The sequence below is a fragment of the Kryptolebias marmoratus genome, linkage group LG5 (genome assembly GCF_001649575.2).
Source record: "Kryptolebias marmoratus isolate JLee-2015 linkage group LG5, ASM164957v2, whole genome shotgun sequence".
Taxonomy (NCBI): Eukaryota; Metazoa; Chordata; class Actinopteri; order Cyprinodontiformes; family Rivulidae; genus Kryptolebias; species Kryptolebias marmoratus.
Genome location: NC_051434.1, coordinates 7,605,250 through 7,622,843, shown reverse-complemented (window position 1 = coordinate 7,622,843; position 17,594 = coordinate 7,605,250). Strand labels below are relative to the sequence as shown.

The following is a 17,594-nucleotide window of genomic DNA, read 5'->3' as shown; positions in this document are numbered from 1 at the left end:
GGGGGGGGTGGGGCCTGCGGGGAAGCCCCCCCGTGGGCGAGCCGCTTCTGTTGGCTTTTTTTTTTTTTTTGAGACGAACGTTAGCTTGTTAGCTGAATGACCCCTCTCCGTGCTGGCTGGAGCTCAGCGGCCAGCAGCCTAAGACGGAAAGGAATATGCTGCTAGCTCAAAACAGAAAAAAAAAAAAATAACGGAGCTCCCCCCCCCTCCCGTCGATGCAAAACGCTGTCTCGGCTGTAGCGCGGCTTATAAGCGCCCCCCCTGCTAATGAAACTAACGTGTTCCGAAAGCATAATTAAAGCAGCGTTTTCCATTCATGGGTAAATATTCCTGTCACTGAAAAATAAGGGTTTGGCTGCAGGAACGCTGCTGCTAGCAGACTAGCCGGCTAAGTGAATGCTAATGCAGGGTCCTTAAGACTTGCTAGCCTGCTTCCGTGATAACCTGGCATTGGTTTTGTGTTTACTAAATGTCCTTGTGTGACTTCTGATATCCGGACACAGCGTCTGTCTCTAATATTTGCATGTGGCTGTTTTGGTTTTTGTAGCCAGTCATGACTCCAGTTCATTGTCAGTATCACAGGTGTGTGAATTTTTGTCTTCACAGGAGTCGATCCCGGTATGGGGGACATGAAGACCCCAGATTTTGATGACCTACTGGCAGCGTTCGATATCCCAGACATAGATGCCAAGGAGGCCATCCAGTCCGCCCCCGATGAAGCGGAAGGCCCCCACGGCGCTGCGGGGGCACCTCTGGGAAAGCCGGAAAACGTGGTGGGCGTCGGGTCATCCCTGAGACCGCCAAGTCCCTCGGACCCCCAGGCGGACACCTCGATTGTGAGCGTGATCGTGAAGAACAAAGTCCGTCACGAGACAGTGGACGGAGGAGAGGGGGAGACAGACCAGCACCCCATCGATGTGATCGCAGGGCCGGATGTGGGTCCTCGACTTGGAGCGTGTGCTCCCGGGATGGCGGATTCCGACGCACTCAATCACAACGGCTTTGGAGCGTCTGGCGTCTCCACGCCACTCCCCCTCAGCCAGGTCCAGTCTAACGGTGCGCCCTGGTCCATGAGCACCCCTAAAGTGTCCGCAGAAGCAGCTGGTGCCAGTACGGCGAAGTCCCACAAGCAGGGCGCCAACATTTTCAACAGACTTAAGCCACTCGTGGCGCAGGGTTCTGGAGATCCTGTGGGCCGGGCCAGAAAGATGCAGCTTCTGCAGCAGCAACACCAACAGCAGCAGGACACGGGTCAAGAAAGGGCAGATGGGGTCAAAGCATCTTTACCTACGTCTTCCTCTCTGTCGGCGGGGTCGCCCCCCCTGGCTGCTGGTGGGCCTGTGGGACTATCCTTACCTTTTTTCCCACCTTCCAAGCCCCTGCTTTCAGCTCCGCCTTCTGCGCCCTCGTCACACCCGCTGCACTCATCCCAGCCCTTTAACGGAGCTCCCAAAAGCGGCACTGCCGGATTCCAGCACCACCAGGTGGAGGAGGAGGATTCTGATGCTGACCTGGGGAGTCCGCTGGTGATCCAGGAGAACCCCGACTCGCCGACCTGCACTCAGCTGAGCCGACGCTACAAGTCTGATCCTGTCTCGGCGCAGCCAACGTCCTCCGCCGCATCTCAACCTAAACCCGGCGACACTCCTTCAGGATCGTCTCTGACTTCATCGGCCCCGCAGTCCGGCTCCACCGAGAGTCCCCAGGTGGAGGAGAGACACCCGGAGCACGTGATCGAAGAGAGGGATTCACCGGAGAGTCCAGAACCGGAGACACCGAATTCAGCAGCTCAGGCCACGGCCAAGAGATGTTCCAGTCCCGCCGTGGCCTCCACGCCACTGCCCTCGGAGCTGCGGGAGCCGAAAGACGAGGAGGAAGAGATGGAGGTCGGGAACGGGATCGATAGGATGGTTGATGGCAAAGCTGATAAGGGAGAAAATATGGAAACAGGTGAGGAAAACACGGAGGCGGACGATGGCAAGTCAAAACGCCTATCCACCGACGAAGAAGAGAAAAGCAGCGCTCCACCTGTTCCCTCCGGAGCTCCGTCCCGCCCCCTTAAAGTCAGAATAAAAACTATTAAAACTTCCACAGGTGGAATCACCAGAACTGTGACGAGAGTGGCGCCAAAAGGTGGCGCTGGAGGGAAAGGCTTGGACCCGAAAGCTCAAACCGGGGATCAGAAGACACCAGCAAACAAAAGTCAAAAACCTGAAGCCTCTCCGGGTCACATGACATCTTCCCAGAAAGTAAGCGCTCTCAATGCGCTGCCCGTTTCTACGCTCGCAGCGAGCAGCGTCATGCTTGCCGCTGCCACAAAGGTCCAGAACAAAATGGCTTCCTCTGAGAAGGTGAAGGTCTCTGCCGCCGCTGTCAGCATCACTAAATCCGCTGCCCTGCCTGCGACACCGGCGGTGACCTCCTCCCCCAAGTTCTCTGTGGCTGCTGGTGGGATAAATGTCCGCACAGCCACCAACAAATCAGCTAACGGAGGTAGTGGCGCCATCATAGGCAGCACGCTCCAGCCAAACAAACCTGCCTCCATCGTCAACAGCACGGGAGCCGTCATCTCCCGGAGCCAGTCGAGCCTGGTGGAAGCGTTCAACAAAATCCTGAACAGCAAGAACCTTTTGCCGAGCTACAAGCCCGACCTCTCGGCTCCCCTGCCCCCCGAGTGGGGTCTTCCACTCCCCGCCACGGGCTACCGCTGCCTCGAGTGCGGCGATGCCTTCGCCCTGGAGCGCAGCCTGGCGCGACACTATGACCGCCGGTCGCTCCGCATCGAGGTGACCTGCAACCACTGCGCTAAGAGGCTGGCGTTCTTCAACAAGTGCAGCCTGCTGCTGCACGCCAGGGAGCACAAGGAACGGGGGCTGGTCATGCAGTGCTCACATCTGGTCATGAGGCCCGTCACCGTAGAGCAGATGATCGGGCAGCAGGACATAACGCCAATCGGTGGTGAGTTGAGGTGGAGCTTTTCATCATTTTTGCTCTTAAAGGTAGTCACTGGAAACTGTGAACTCAGGCAGGAAAAGGTTCTTCTGAGCTCCCCTGCATGGTGCAGTTTGAAGGAGTTTTCCTCTGTGGTTTTCCAGAGATATTAATATGCAATGCTGAAACGCGGGTACGCACTCAATGTAAATGAAGCACTTTAATTCGCATATTAGACTCCACATATCTGAGCGTTAATTTCATACCAATATATCAAAATTGTTGGATTTCTCCTTCCCTAACGGCTCTTCCATTGTTGAACGATTTTCAGTCACTTCGGCTGTTTCCGTAGGTAAACAAACAAGTTATAGTTGGCAAAAGTTTTCAAATTTTGCTTAAAATTTTAAATTTAAAAACGCATTAACCATTAATATGAGGAAAAAAAATTGTGGGAATTAGTTGTTTTTTTTATGACCCAACTTTATGAAATTACAGTGAATACTTTTAATGGTTTAGTTTATTAAATATTTGTTTTTGGTCCTGTGAAAAGGACTAAAGTGCCAAAAAAAATAATAAAAATTCAGTTTGCAAAATAAAAATTATGAAAAAAGTCACTTTTGGTTGGATTTCGTTTTTGTTTCCTTTTGCTAATTTACAAATAATTCCTATTAAAGCGTTTTTTAAATTTAACCGTTTTAAATTAAATTCTGTAAATCCGTTTTGATGTGTGACCCCCGTTTGTCTCCTCCGTTCTCCACCTTTTTGGCTGACCAGGCCTGCTCACCTCTTCGTCCTCTCCTCCAGTCTCCTCTCCCTCCGCCACACCAGGGGGTCCCACTGCCAACTCCAGCCCCATGAAGGACGCGTCGTGTCCCGCGACAGCTCCGCCCCGGACCGTCCGCCGCGCGCCTCAGGGCCCCCAGGCGCTGATGCCGCTGCCCTGCAAAAAGGCCGAGGGGCTGCAGTACAACAACTTCAAATGTCCAGAGTGCCAAACACAGTTCTCCGGCAAGACGGAGCTGGTCACCCATTTCCAGCAGATCAGAGGAGCTCCTAACTCGGTGAGTTTTGGCGCGAGGACGCCGTGCGTGGATGATGGTATGATGTAGTCGCTCAAGTCTCTCGTTTATTTTTTTTTGTTTTGTCTTGCAGACATGTACCCAGTGCTCGCCTCCCATGATGCTCCCCAACTCGTGCGCCGTGTCCGCCCACCAGAGGATCCACAAACACAAAGCTCCACACGTGTGTCCTGAATGTGGCGGAATCGCGCGGCAGGCGAGCTTCCAGACCCACCTGGAGGAGGCCTGTCTGCATTTCGCCAGGCGCATTGGCTACAGGTGTGAAAACATCACTTCTATTTATACATTAAGAGGAAAAAAAGACATCGCTAACAGGACCGTTGTTCTTTAGGAGACAGCATCAGAACATTTTTTGTTAAAAGTAGGTAAAAATATCAATGTGTTGCTGTTCATGTTCTGTTTGAAAGGCCCAAAAAGTCAACCAGCATTTAAAAAAAAGCATAAAATCCATCAAAGAGAAACTGTCCCGTTTTGCTTCAAGGTGCTCGAGCTGCCAGGTCGTGTTCGGAGGGTTGAACTCCATCAAGTCCCACATTCAGACAGCTCACTGCGAGGTCTTCCACAAGTGTCCCAGCTGCCCCATGGCCTTCAAGTCTTCCCCCAGCGCCCAGAGCCACATCAGCACCCAGCACCCGACTCTGACCGGAGGACAGGCCAAGTACGAGAGCGCCCTCCACCTGGAACAAAACCTCTGAGAATGTCTCTAGTAACTCATTTTTTGTTTCTTCTCTCATTTTTTAGGATGATCTACAAGTGTGTGATGTGTGACACGGTTTTTACCCAGAAACCCTTGCTCTATATGCACTTTGACACTCATTTAGCCAAGCAGAAGGTGCACGTGTTCAAGTGTCCCGACTGCACTAAGCTCTACGCCCAGAAGGGCTCCATGATGGAGCACATAAAGGTGTGTTTTCAGACCGTAACGTTTCCTGTGTCTCGCAGCTTCAGTAACCAGTTGACCTTTTGCCTTCACGTGTTGCCCATTCATTGCTTTCTACAATGAACGCGGCGTCAGAAAAGGTAAACAGCAACACTTGGACCGGCCTTAGCAAGGTTCCTCGCCGATGACCTTGTCCTAAGTTCTGTACCAAGAACATTTTCACCGCGGCAAGACGGTTCGTCAGAGAGCTGGAGAAATGGCGTTTTCTGCGAAGATTCAGTGAATGCTGAGGGCTGAATGACTTTGCTGAAGAAGTTGAAAAAACTGAGTTGTTAAAGACAGTCGAAGCTAAACTGTAGCTAAATGCTAAAAGGAGCAAAACAGTAGCTAAAAACCAAAAATAACAGAAAGCTGGCTAAATGATTAAAAGTAGCAAAAAAAACTAGCTAAAACAATGAAAGGAGCAAAAGGTTAGCTAAAGGTATGAAAACACTATCTCAAAGTAAAAACAAACAGCAAAAGGTTATTTTAACAGTAGCAAAATGCTAGCTAGAAGCTAAAAGAAGCAAGAGTGTAGCTAAAAGCTGCAAAAGGCTATTGAAAAGTAGCATAAGAAGACAAAACTAGAGCCAGTGTGTTGAAGCAGATTTCAAAGAAAACAATGTTTTTGCAGGAATTGAGATTTAAATGTATTAACCAAAAGTCACAGCCTGCATCCACTGAATGAGCTGAATGTTTTGATGTATGACCGGCTAAAACAGCACAAAGCAGAAGGAGTTAGACTTCAAAAAACATACAGGAAAATAAAAAACATACAAACATTTTTAAAGTTTTTAAAGCAGATAACTAGAATGCCAGGCTTCTTATCTAAAAGCATCATTTCTTATATCTCAGATGTCATTTTTCCCTGGGAGGAATCTGTTTGGAATGTTTATAAATGACTGAAACGTGTTTCTGTCTCAGATCGCTCACAGGGGCGTCTCAGCCAAACAGGAGTCTCAGCCCGACGCGTCGAACCCCGCCTCCGCCCCGACCAACTCGTCCACTCCCTCTGGCTCCAAGTCCAAATCCTCCGGGAAGCCCGACACCTCTGACGGCGAGGACTGGGGGCGGGAGCAGGAGGAGGAGGAGGAAGAGGAGGAGGAGGACGACGACGACGAGGGGGATGAGGACTACGAGGCTCCGGGAGGAAACTCTGCAGCCGCCGCCGCCGCCGGGGGGAGTAGCTGTCATTCTAGCGCTCCGACTGAGTGGACCTGCCCTCAGTGTCAGACCACCTTCACTGACAACGAAGACTACCAGAGTCACGTGAAGATGGAGCACGGCAAGGTGAGCCGTTTTCCCACAGTTCTAAATGTGACTCATTACGTCTGAAACCACCAACCCTTTATGTTTCTTTGCTCCAAAGTTCCCCTGTCGTATCTGCGGAGGCACCTTCAGCACATCTTCCAGCCTGCGACGCCATGAACGTGTCATTCATGAGGGCAACAAAAGAGTCTTCCACTGCCAGTGAGTCACTGTAGATGTTTCATGTTCGGCATAAAGGCGCACATCTGTTATTTTAAATTATTCCCCTGGAATTAAATTAACAAAACAAACAATTACGTCACAACTAATGTCTGCATAGTTTGCATTTTGACTTCTGGGTAAAAAAAAGCCAAATTGTTGTTGGTCCAGTGAACGTAACTCATTTTGACCACTAGATGGCAGTATTAGAGTTTTACATTGTTTTTTAGTCTAGTCTTTCAGGAAACAAGGATCAGTGTTATTTTCTTTTAAGTGTTTTTAAAGGCAGAGTTCTAAATCTTCCAAAAGTCATTTTAATGAGTTTAAACACCTCTCAATGTGTTTCTTCAGGTTTTGCACAGAAGGCAAACGCACATTTGGCAGTCGGTTCTTGCTGGACAAACACATCCGGCTTCATCACAGAACAGACGGACAAGTGAGTCGGGTTTTACGCTCTGAAGTGCTTCCTCCTGATCACGTTTTAATCATTCTGAGCTGACTGGTTTTACTGATTCAGTGATACTGTTTACTGCCTACTTTATGCTGTTTTAGCCAAACCATATATCAAAAAGTTCAACTCGTACAGGAGGTAGCTGCTATGACTTTTGATGTTTGTAACTTTTATACTTTTGAAAATATTTTTTTATTTACAAGTATTTCCCCCATAGAAATAGGTTGAGATCAGCAGACTTTTTTTTTTTACTTTTTAGCGAGACTTTGGCCACCTTCAGCTCTGATGGTTCAGTTTCAGCCTCTTCAGGAGTCGTTCAGCGCTCAGCGTTTCCACAGAAAATGTGGTTTCTTGTTGTGAAACAGTACTAGTCCACAGTATCTGAAGTATTGTTGTCCCTCAGGGTCCCCCTCTGACCAGGAAGCGTGCAGCTACAGGAGGAGAAGGACCCGGCAGCTCCTCAGAGCAGGACGGTGAAGTTGGCCCCCCTGCAGGCAGGGCAGCAGATGAAGAGGAAAACGCCTCAGAAGATGGTGGTGGCGGCGGTGGCGGCGGTGGCGGCGGCGGCGGTCCCGCAAAGAGAACCAGAGCCTCTGTGGCGTCCACGTCGTCAGCACCGGGCGAGTTAGAGGAGGAAGACAACATTTTCCGCTGCGTCCCCTGCGGCTTCTCCACGGAGGACGGGGCGGAGTTCCAGCGCCACATCCCGCAACACCGCGGCGACACCGCTTCCTTCCAGTGCCTGCAGTGCGGCGTGTGCTTCGCGTCGGCCGGCTCTCTCGGCAGGCACCGCTTCATCACTCACAGGGTGCGCGACACCCAGGGCGACGCCGAGCGCGGTGCCCCCTGCTCCCCGGACGCCTCCCTCGCCGCCTCCCCCCTGGCGCAGGCGGAGGACGGAGACGGGAACCTGAGCTGCAGGGTGTGCGGCCGGCGTTTCGACAAGGTGACTGACCTCAACACGCACTTCAGGACCCACGGCATGGCCTTCCTCACGGCGCACAAGACAGACAAGCCCCAGTAGGGCGGCGGGGTGGGTCAGCTGAGGCTGCAGGACACGAATGTCGAGGAACCACAGCTGCTCCTGTGCAGATTCTTTTAAAGCGACGAGAAGCATTTTACTCTCTGTGGCACCTCTAACTGCATGTTTGATCAGAAACACTTCCCCGAGTAAAACATTTCTATCAGCCATACTGTGTCTAACACATTTCCAGCACTCACACTCTGCACTGACTGTAGCCACATGCCTGTTTGCAAAACACACACCTCACACTACACTCCTCCACGTCACGTCACATCCACGCTGCTTGCCTCAAAGTCCATCCTCTTGGTTTGTTTACTTGTTTTGAAGCAGCTTTAACGCCTCTGAAGGCTGATTAAAACTAAATCTGAGACACATGAAGCATGAAAGGGAGTGTTTGGAGAAAAAAAAAAAATTGACACTGATTTTTATGTTGCAATATTTATTTATATGAAAACGTTGTTGCTGTTGGTATGATGTTAGTGCAACGGAGACGCGATGAGAAACTGAGGGTTACAGGTAGTCTGTGTCGTGCAAATAACTTGTGATGTTAAGCTAGAGGAAAGATCGGGCTTCCTGTCAGGTAGTAAATGAGTTTTGCCATGTAAATACATATAATTACACTAAGAAAGTGTTCTGGTTTTAGTAACTTGCTATGATAATGTGAATATATGTAGTATTTGTACTCGTACCGTTTCCTTTTTTTGTTTCTTCTCCCTAAAAACTGGTTCATGGTTAAAAGAAAAATGGAAAAAACAAAAAAAAGCCCCCCTGCAGAGTTAGCTACACATTGTAATTACGAAGAAGGAGACTGAGGGGGTTGTCGTCTTAACGTGTATGAAAAACAAAACGTTTATCTCTCTGAGACGGTTCTTTTCTAACTACAGGATCAGTGCTCGCTGTACTCACTTTTCTTTTGTATTTTCCAGCCTTCAGCATCACACGATGGAGGCCTACGAGTGGGGGAAAACAAAACAAAAAAATAATTCTTCTGTTTGTATCTTTTTTATATGTCATATCATATTTATATAGCTCAGTAGTGGAAGTTTCACATCATTTTCTTTTCCATGGTTGTGGTCTGCTTGCTGAAATGCCATACACTTCTGTGCTGTTTGGAAATAAATGTGGAAAAGATATCAAAAAGGGGGCTGAAGTTTCTGTCATTTGGAGGGCTTTTTTAAGCCATCTGTTTATAATTAACAAATGTAATCTTTAAAGGTATGCTGTAGCATAATGATCTGAAACTATAAAGTTTATAACCATAAATAGCTGTAATAAGCGCGATAACACCAGCAGGAAGTCAACAATCCTCTTCTGAGGAACTATTCCAGTAGATCAATTACTGATAGTTTAAGGGTAAATAATGTCATGATAATCCTAAAATATTTGACTGAAACAGATGCAGCGATCAGATCATCGGCAGTTAATCCCAGCCCATGTTTTAAAGTGCAGTGACAGACAGTTCCCTCCTAATGTTGGTCACTTAAACGGGTTTTCCACCATCTGGTTTCACTCCCTCCAGTTCCACTCCCCCTTTCTCCTCGGGAGCCTCCCGGCTTGAGCTCGGGCCCCCAGCCGAAGGGGGAGGATGGTGGACTTCGACCAGCAGCTCGTAGATCAGAGCCCCCAGCAGCGCGCCGACGCAGGGGGCGACGATGGGCACCCACCACCAGCCTCCTCCGGCCCTGTTTGCAGAGGAAACACCAGACTTGAGTCCATTTCATGGGGAAAATAAAAAAAAGGAAATTCTTTGAAGGAATGCATATCACCCGCCGCCTTTCATGCCAGAGTTTTAGACTCAGATCATCATATAATGCTGGGAAATAAAGTAGTTTGGGTCAAATCTTACTTTGAAGTATGTGTTGTGATTGACTTTCAGCTAGAAATTGTAGCTCAGTGCCTAAAATTAACGGAATTAGTCATTTTTGTGTTAATTTGGCTCCAAAGTTAATCAGCATTAGAGGCACATCCAATGATTGTTTCCTAAAAAGTTTCATTAAATTCCATCTACTGGTTCATGAGATATTTTGCTAACAGAATGACAAAAAAAATGATCGTTCGCCCTTTGCCTTTTACGCAGCATGAGATAATCAGACAAACTACTAACCTGAAGACATCTTCTCCCCAGCCGGCGATGTAAGTGAAGAGTCGGGGTCCAAAGTCCCTGGCCGGGTTCAGAGCGTAGCCGCAGTTTGAGCCCATGGAGATGCCGATGACCAGCACCGACGCTCCGGCCAGGAGCGGCTGGAGGCAGTTAGGGATGGAGGTGTTCCTCTGGTCCCCGACCGCCAGGATGCACAGCAGCAGGGCAGCGGTGCCGATTATCTGAGGAACAAAAAGTAAAATACAGAAAAAAAACGATAGTTTGACAGATTTGGGTGTCTTATACTGCTGCACGGGATCAAATGATAAAAGAGTAACTGACCTGGTCAACAATTCCTCCCCACAAGCTGAGGTAGCCAGCCGGGTAGGTTGAGAATATTCCTGCTGTGGCGGTGGGACCCGTCACCGTCAGCTGACCCCCGCCGAACATCTGGATGGCATCTGTAAACACATGAAGCTCAGCAAAACTGAAGAGTAACCCTTTCCTCCAGTACAGCCCCAAAAACAAAGGAATGAGCTCAGCCCAACACTGAGGACGGCTCGTTTACTGGTGACATGCAGCGAGTTCTGAAGTACTGCAGGGAGGCTCACCGTAGTACTGCAGACCCACCGTGGCTGCAGCCAGAAAGCACCCGAGCACCTGGAAGAAGGTGTAGAAAGGTAGTCTGAGCCACGAACATCTGCCCAGAGCGCACAGGCTCAGCGTAACCGCAGGGTTCAGGTGAGCACCTTGGGGGAAAAAAGGATAAATAAATTAATGGTAAAGTTTAAAATGGGATGTAAATCAACAATGTTTTGTTCTACAGTATTCCTTAAGATTTGGGAAATAAATAAATAAAAATCCTAAATGCACTTTGCATGCACATATGAGAAATTTGGAAGAGTTTGTACAACAAGAAACGTAAGGAAGTCTGAGACTTGAACTAGTTAAGGGTGATGGCTTCATGAATCCTGACTTTTGGTAGCAAGATGTATTCTGTAAGTACCAGGTACGCTGGGGTTGCCTCTTCCACAGAAAAATTTGCCTCTAAACAAGCCTGCTGCATCTCAAAAATACGTTTTATGGACTGACGGAGTTAAAATGAAACAATATGCTCCTTAAAAGAGCAGGAAGTGGAAAACACCTCGACAAGTCAGGAGAAACGGATCAAGATGGCAGCCTTGGCCTGCTTCAACCCAGATTTATCTGACTGACCCAAGTTAAAATAGGTTCATAATGTGAATGGGATAGATAAAGCCATCATGCATGTTTTTATCGTTTCCCTGATCTTCGGAATGTCTTCAGTGTCTGCAGAAGCCTGTTAATCACTCACTCATTCAAATCAGGTGTGTCAAAGCAGGGAAACAACTAAAACATGCAGGATGGTGTTCCTCGAGGACCAGGGTCAGGAATCACTGCTCTGTATCAGAGTCCAACATCTTGGTTTGTTTACTTGTTTTGAAGCAGCTTTAACGCCTCTGAAGGCCGATTAAAAACCAAATCTGAGACACATGAAGCATGAAAGGGAGTGTTTGGAGAAAAAAACTTGACTGATTTTTGTTGTAATATTTATTTATATGAAGACGTTGTTGCTGTTGGTATGAAGTGAGGGTTACAGGTAGTCTGTGTCGTGCAAATAATTTGGGCTGTTAAGCTAGAGGAAAGATCGGGCTTCCTGTCAGGTAGTAAATGAGTTTTGCAATGTAAATACATATAATTACACATGTCTATAATGTGTCCTCTTCAGGTAGCAGACTCAATCATGGCGTTCCTCAGGGTTCTGTACGAGTCCAGTTCTGTTTTCTTTATGTACTGTATGTCCTTTTAGGCTAAATATTAGGAAATAGAATATTAATTATCACTGTTATGCTGACTACATCACAGTTTTATCTATCAGTTGTGTATTTTATGTATATTCTGATTTATTGTATTCTGTTTTTATTGTTAACTTTATGTTTTACATTCTTGTTTTTATGCGCTCTGGTATTTTTGCTTTTTAATGTCATGTCTAATTCTGTACCTGCCTGTTTTGTAAAAGCACCAAGTTAGGCTTGTTTTATAGTAATTAAGTTCAGTTGAGTAATCCTTTATATATACTTTATTGTGAATTCAATTGGGTGAATTTTGTTGCAGTGCAGAGATGGGTATAAAAAAAAGTGTCCGTTTTAAACCCAGGAATTCCTTAATAAAGTTTCCTTTATGCACAAAACATCAGTTTAGTCTGATATTTGGCTGATTTTTTGTTGCAGATTATTTCAGGGCTTTTATCCAAGTTCATTCAGATCTAAGATCTTCAGATTCGATTTAAATTCAAATTAAACACAAACATGTTCACCCAGCCGTGTTTACCTTCTGTTTTCTGTAAGGTCTGCGTCTTACCTGAGACTCCGCGGGACACAAACACCCCGAACGTCACCCCCAGAGCAAACCCCAGGTTGATGGACAGATACTGGCCGTTTTGTTGCTGAGACGTGGTCACCTGGGCTGCAGAGCCACATCCGAACAGCTGTAAGCAGAAGATGTGGTTTCAGGAGTATATAACTTAACGATGTCTGAAAAACAAACTGTTGTTCAGATTTACACCAGTCAGTTAAAGCAGGACATTCTTCTCACAGACAAGCTGCTTTTTTATTAACTTCATTTCTGATTAACCTGCTTTATGGTCTGCTCTGTAAATGTTTATTGCTCTGGCAGAGGAGACAGTCATTAGGGCTAAAACAACTGTCCAACACGTTGTTACACCTCCTTTCACCCACCGTGTCTTGTAACCGGGACAAAGTCCTACACAGTTATCCAAGTTTTCACCTAAAGGAGTTTCGTCTTTTAAAGGAAACTGCTGAACACTTTGAATATGGTGACAGCATGTCACACAGATACTCACAATCAGGACGTAAGCTCCGAGACATTCGGCCATGCACTCCCTGACCAGTCGGTTCTGGATCCGACACTTTCTCAGCAGCCTCTCCATCCTCCAGCTGTACCTTCAGTGGTTCAGCCCCAGGCGAGTTCTTCAGAGATCCGGCAGGTCTGAGCCTTCAGCCTCTCTGAGCAGAGTTCGACCTCTCGGGCTGGAGTTGTCGTTACGTCACACGGTTTATTACCAGGCTGAGGAGTTTTGCTCCTGCAGGGAAGACGTTTGCAGGAGCTGCTGAGACACAAATCACTGCAGCAGTACCCACAACCCATGATCCAGGACTGATCCAGGATCCAGGACTGAGACCGGCTCCAGCACAGCTGATTGCAATTAACTCTGATTGATTGGTTATGCTCACACTGATCCGTTTTTTTTTTTATCCTCTCTGATTCTTAAAGAAACAGCTCAGATGGTTTGAACAGGGGTTCTGTGAAAGGGTTATGAATAGTTGCGGGTAGCTCAGTTTGGAGAAGCTGAGCTTAATTCTGACCGGACTGACGAGCTAACGGTTGGTCTGAGCAGAGCCAAGAGCATTTACATAAACTTCTACGGTTATTTACGAGCACAAATAGCAGCAGCAGAACACAAGTTTAAATGAGACTTTTGAAGAATAGTTTCTGAGGACTAAAAACACGAGGCAAACAACTGGATGAATATATTAAATCTTTATTTGATTCCTCGCTCAGTAACACCCACGCTCTGAGAGACTTTACAAAAATAAACCACTTTAACTGAACTCCTCATCGTCCGATGAGTCTCGGTTTGTAAGAAATAGTCTGTTTATCGTCAACAAATCAATTTGTTTTGGCAAATAGGGATCATTTACCCGTCTGCCTATAAATAATCAAACACAGAGCTGAAGAGAAACGGAAACAAGAGCTGAAGCTGACGAGTCCAGAGGGGATGTTTTAATTTACATGTTATTTAAATCCTCCAAAGAACTTGGAGAACAAAGAGTCGTCGTCCCGCAGGTCTGAGAACCGAAGCGGATCACCTGGAACAAAATAAACAAAAACATAATGAAGGCAATAAAAACGAGAGGCAGTGTAAACGCAGAGCGCCGAACGACTGCTAAAACTAGCTGAAGAAGCTGAAACTGAGCTGTTAGAGCTAAAAGATCTTCTTTAATATGTTTAGTTTAAAAACTGACCTGGACCCACAGGTCCGGTCTGATGGTCCGGTCCCTCCAGGATCCCGGGACCTCCTGAGCGAGACACCGTGGTCTCCTCGTTTCCCTGTCCGTCTCTGACCGTCCGCCGCTCCTCCACAGTCTGACACACACACACAGAGAAACGTGGATAAGACATTTCATCTGCGTTTCGGGCAGTTTGTTTTTTTCTGACTGTTCGATGGAGTTTTTCCTGCAGCCGCCTCTGGAAGCTGCTCATGGCTCCCCGTCAGCAACATCACATTCTATCCTATCAGACATCTCTTGGATGTTTAAAGCATAAATTTTACAGCTGAGGAGCGTTAAAGAAAACTCACCCCGTCAGGCTTCACCACCTTAGTGACGGTGACCGAGTGGAAGAACGATCGGGTTCTGGGCTGGCTCGGTCCCTGACCTGCAGGTGGAGTCAGAATCTGATCCAGGCCACCGGATGATACCGCAGAGTCCAGATCTGATTGGGATCAGATTAAAATATATAGTCTTAAAAGATAAAAATATGTATGTATATATATGTAGGTAAAAATGTTGCCTACCTCTGTCTACTTTGGGCTCCTCGTCTGGAGTTTTCTGTGGTCCTTGTCGCCAAATATCATTGAACTGTTAGAGAAACAAGGAAATCCGAGCTGATAGTTACAATAAACCAGTTTTAACAGAAGCAAAGTCCTGCTGGACAAACTTTCAGGATCAATCCGACTCCTGCACCTTGGAGAAAGGTCTCCAGCCATGAAAAGGCAAAGGAGGGAATTCTGGTGACTCGTAGGAAGGCTGCATGTCCCTCGGGGCGTCTCTGTACGCTCCCCGCGTGTCTCCATCGGGCGATTTGAGCATGAAGTCCCTCAGAGGGTTCCCGCTGCCTCCACCTCTGTCCTGAGGGGGCGGCGGCATGATTCTGGGAACGCCTAAATTGTAGCAGCAAGATTTGAACCCAAGAAGAAAACATATTTAGGTGAGTAAGAGTTTTGAGTTCATGATCCACCTCAGTACTTCACATTAGACTGTGGGACATTAGACAAGGAAAATAGTGGAAAATCAGAAGAAAATCTCATTTAATTTTGTTTTAACAGCTGTGATATTAAATATAAAGAGAGAAAGCCATAATTTGTTTTGAGGATCCCGAAGAGTCCCATCCAAAGGAGAGTTTAGGTGCTCTGATTTTGCTTTTGACGACATGAAAAGTTTTGTTTTATAACTCAGATTACTCTGCACAGGCTGGGAGAATCCCTGACCCAAAGCCCTTATGTTCCCCACAGGAACACACACATCTGTGTTCTGTTTTCATACCGAAGGATCCCGAAGCCGAGTACCCCTCCCAGCGGCCCAGCTGGGAGAAAATCTCCTCCATCTCCCTGAGGGCGTGTCCGAACACCGCAGGCTCCTGGAACCTCATCCCGTCCGGACCGAAGCTGAAGCCGAACCTCAGGCTGTCGTCGAAGGGGTCCTGTTGGTCCCTTCTGAACCCGTCGTAATAGAAACCATCTTCGTCCTCGTCGTCTTCATCCTCATCGTGCGTCATGGCATCGAAGAAGGGGTCCCTAAATAAAAACCAGGTTAGGTGTCCGTTACTAACGGTTTAACGGTTACTTTAATAGACCCTGACAAACTCAATCGTATTACACTTGAGCTTAAATAAAACAGAAGCCGTGTTAGCTGAGGGACCCCTGTGGTTTTCCTGGCAGATAAAATAACCTAATCTCGTCCTTTGCAGCCACTTGCTTACCTAACACGCACCATCTGGTAACGAACTTCTGCTACTTTACCGACCTGGACTCGACAAACTCACCTTCGGCCTCGATAATGGCCTCCAGGGACCCCGAAGAACCCGCGAAACAAATCAAAAACGCTCATTTATTGGCAGCTTTGGCAGAAAAAAACTAAACCATAATATGAAAGTTGAACAGCTGCTAGCGAGAAGCTACTGGACGACAGCAAATGTCAACAGAGCCGTAAAGCGTTCTGGATGACGCAAACTGTCGTAAAGCGTTACATTACCGTAAATAACGTAAACAATGCGCCCGAAAGTCTTTTTTTTTTAACTCAAAAATCTTTCGTTTTTTTTTTTTGCTTTTAGACCGCCAACATATCTGCCAAACCACAATTTTTAAATTAAAAGTCTAATAAAAACAAACAAAGCGTGTTATGAAAAAATAATGCTTTACGGCGTAATGTTTTTACGCAAGAACGTTACGTCTCGTTATTTTACTTAGTTAAAGGACTTCTACACCACAAAATAACTTTTTAAAAACACAAATCCACTCAAAAATGAAGACGTTTATTTTATATATTTTTGCTTTATATTCGTAATATAAATTAACTTCCTGGGCTTTTGACATGCACGGAACACTGGCGTATTGAAGGTTTTGTACGGAATCGCATTTTCGCCACTTTTTTTTCCCTTTAAAGTCTTAATTATCAGGAATTATTTCAAATTGAGGATGTATAATATATCAAATATAATAAACGTGATTTAACATATCAATTTAAGATACTAAGTCAGAATTATGAGAGGCCAAGTCATTCTTTGTTATAATTTGATAGCAAGTCTTAATTTTAAGATAGTATCTCAATTATGACAATTTTTAAATCAAAGTGGCAGAAATGGACTTTCATACTTGTCTTTCTAAACTGAAGTGTAAATATTTTCAAGTAAAGTTGATTTTCATGAATGTATACTCGTCCTTTCAGTAGATACTTTTATCTAAAATGTTTGTCTTAAAAGTAGTTTATATAAAATTATTAAATGAAAGTGTTGGACTAGGACACACTGTAGCAAATTTAACTACAAGACTACATTAAAACTAAATTTAATAAAGTTCTTTTTAAATTTATTCAGTTACTCCATGAATCCTGGGGACCATTTTAAAAGCATACTTGGGGGCATTTAAACTGAGATTTTCAGGTTATTCTGGTTTAACCAGTCATTTATTTGGCTTTACAAAGCTGTGACACATAAATGACGATTAATTGTGCAAATTGAACCAGCCTCAGAGCAGGTTTGATTAATCCAGGAGTGTTTTCAGTCAGTCAGGAGTCAACCTCATCAGAATTGTAGCTTTATGGTCATCAAAGACATTTATTTCTTTTTAGATTAAGATGCTTTCTTCTATTAACCTATATTACTGAAATCTACCTTTGTAAAATAATAAGTAAAATATACTTGCATTTGGTTAAATTAAACAGAGATTTGAAGCCCTGAGCGACACGAACACCAGAAATATAAGAAATGCTGCCGTATTCACAAGCCACAAGAAATTGTTTATTAAAAGACATTAACATCCAAAATGATGAAAATGCCTTTTTCTTGTTTATTTACTTAATATTTATATATTTTTACAAAATAATAAAATGAAACAAACAAAAAAAAGCTAACAAGTCTGCAAGGATTTGAGAAGGAAAAAAGAGAAAGCCATTGACAAACAGGGACTACAGTACTTGTTTTTTTTATATATGTACAAGACAATTTTATCCATTTAAATCTTTAAAACGCACAGTACAAAAAGAAAAAAAAAATAAACCACCGACAAAAAGAAAACGATAGTACAATTCTGTCCATCGGTATTCAAT

The 17,594-nt window shown here is 45.8% G+C and overlaps 3 protein-coding genes and 1 non-coding gene across 5 annotated transcripts; 2 read left to right on the top strand and 2 right to left on the bottom strand.

Moving 5' to 3' along the window:
- Positions 1–125: 125 nt before the first annotated feature.
- znf687b (zinc finger protein 687b) lies at positions 126–9,011 on the top strand. Of its 2 annotated transcripts, none has more exons than XM_017423032.3 (10): positions 126–320; positions 607–2,958; positions 3,736–3,992; positions 4,084–4,268; positions 4,492–4,668; positions 4,752–4,914; positions 5,854–6,219; positions 6,299–6,399; positions 6,748–6,832; positions 7,251–9,011. In XM_017423032.3, the coding sequence occupies exons 1-10, from the start codon at positions 317–319 to the stop codon at positions 7,869–7,871; spliced, it is 4,311 nt and encodes a 1,436-aa protein (XP_017278521.1). In that variant the 5' UTR covers positions 126–316; the 3' UTR covers positions 7,872–9,011. The 2 variants fall into 2 exon arrangements, with proteins under 2 accessions (XP_017278521.1, XP_017278511.1); XM_017423022.3 differs by having other exon boundaries at positions 3,706–3,992.
- Positions 4,975–5,109, top strand: LOC112450859. Its single transcript, XR_003039588.1, has one exon. It is a non-coding gene; the product is annotated as a small nucleolar RNA SNORA13 (small nucleolar RNA).
- On the bottom strand, positions 8,308–13,194 carry aqp10b (aquaporin 10b). Its single transcript, XM_017423081.3, has 6 exons — positions 12,833–13,194; positions 12,331–12,457; positions 10,563–10,700; positions 10,294–10,412; positions 9,976–10,193; positions 8,308–9,553 (listed from the first exon to the last, which is right to left on the bottom strand). Exons 1-6 carry the CDS (start codon positions 12,917–12,919, stop codon positions 9,352–9,354), a joined length of 891 nt encoding a protein of 296 aa, XP_017278570.1. The 5' UTR covers positions 12,920–13,194; the 3' UTR covers positions 8,308–9,351.
- Positions 13,195–13,515: 321 nt separating this feature from the next.
- On the bottom strand, positions 13,516–16,000 carry hax1 (HCLS1 associated protein X-1). The gene is made up of 7 exons (XM_017421009.2): positions 15,814–16,000; positions 15,315–15,565; positions 14,736–14,932; positions 14,567–14,630; positions 14,351–14,484; positions 14,016–14,136; positions 13,516–13,859 (listed from the first exon to the last, which is right to left on the bottom strand). Exons 1-7 carry the CDS (start codon positions 15,876–15,878, stop codon positions 13,786–13,788), a joined length of 906 nt encoding a protein of 301 aa, XP_017276498.1. The 5' UTR covers positions 15,879–16,000; the 3' UTR covers positions 13,516–13,785.
- Between the last annotated feature and the right edge of the window lie 1,594 nt (positions 16,001–17,594).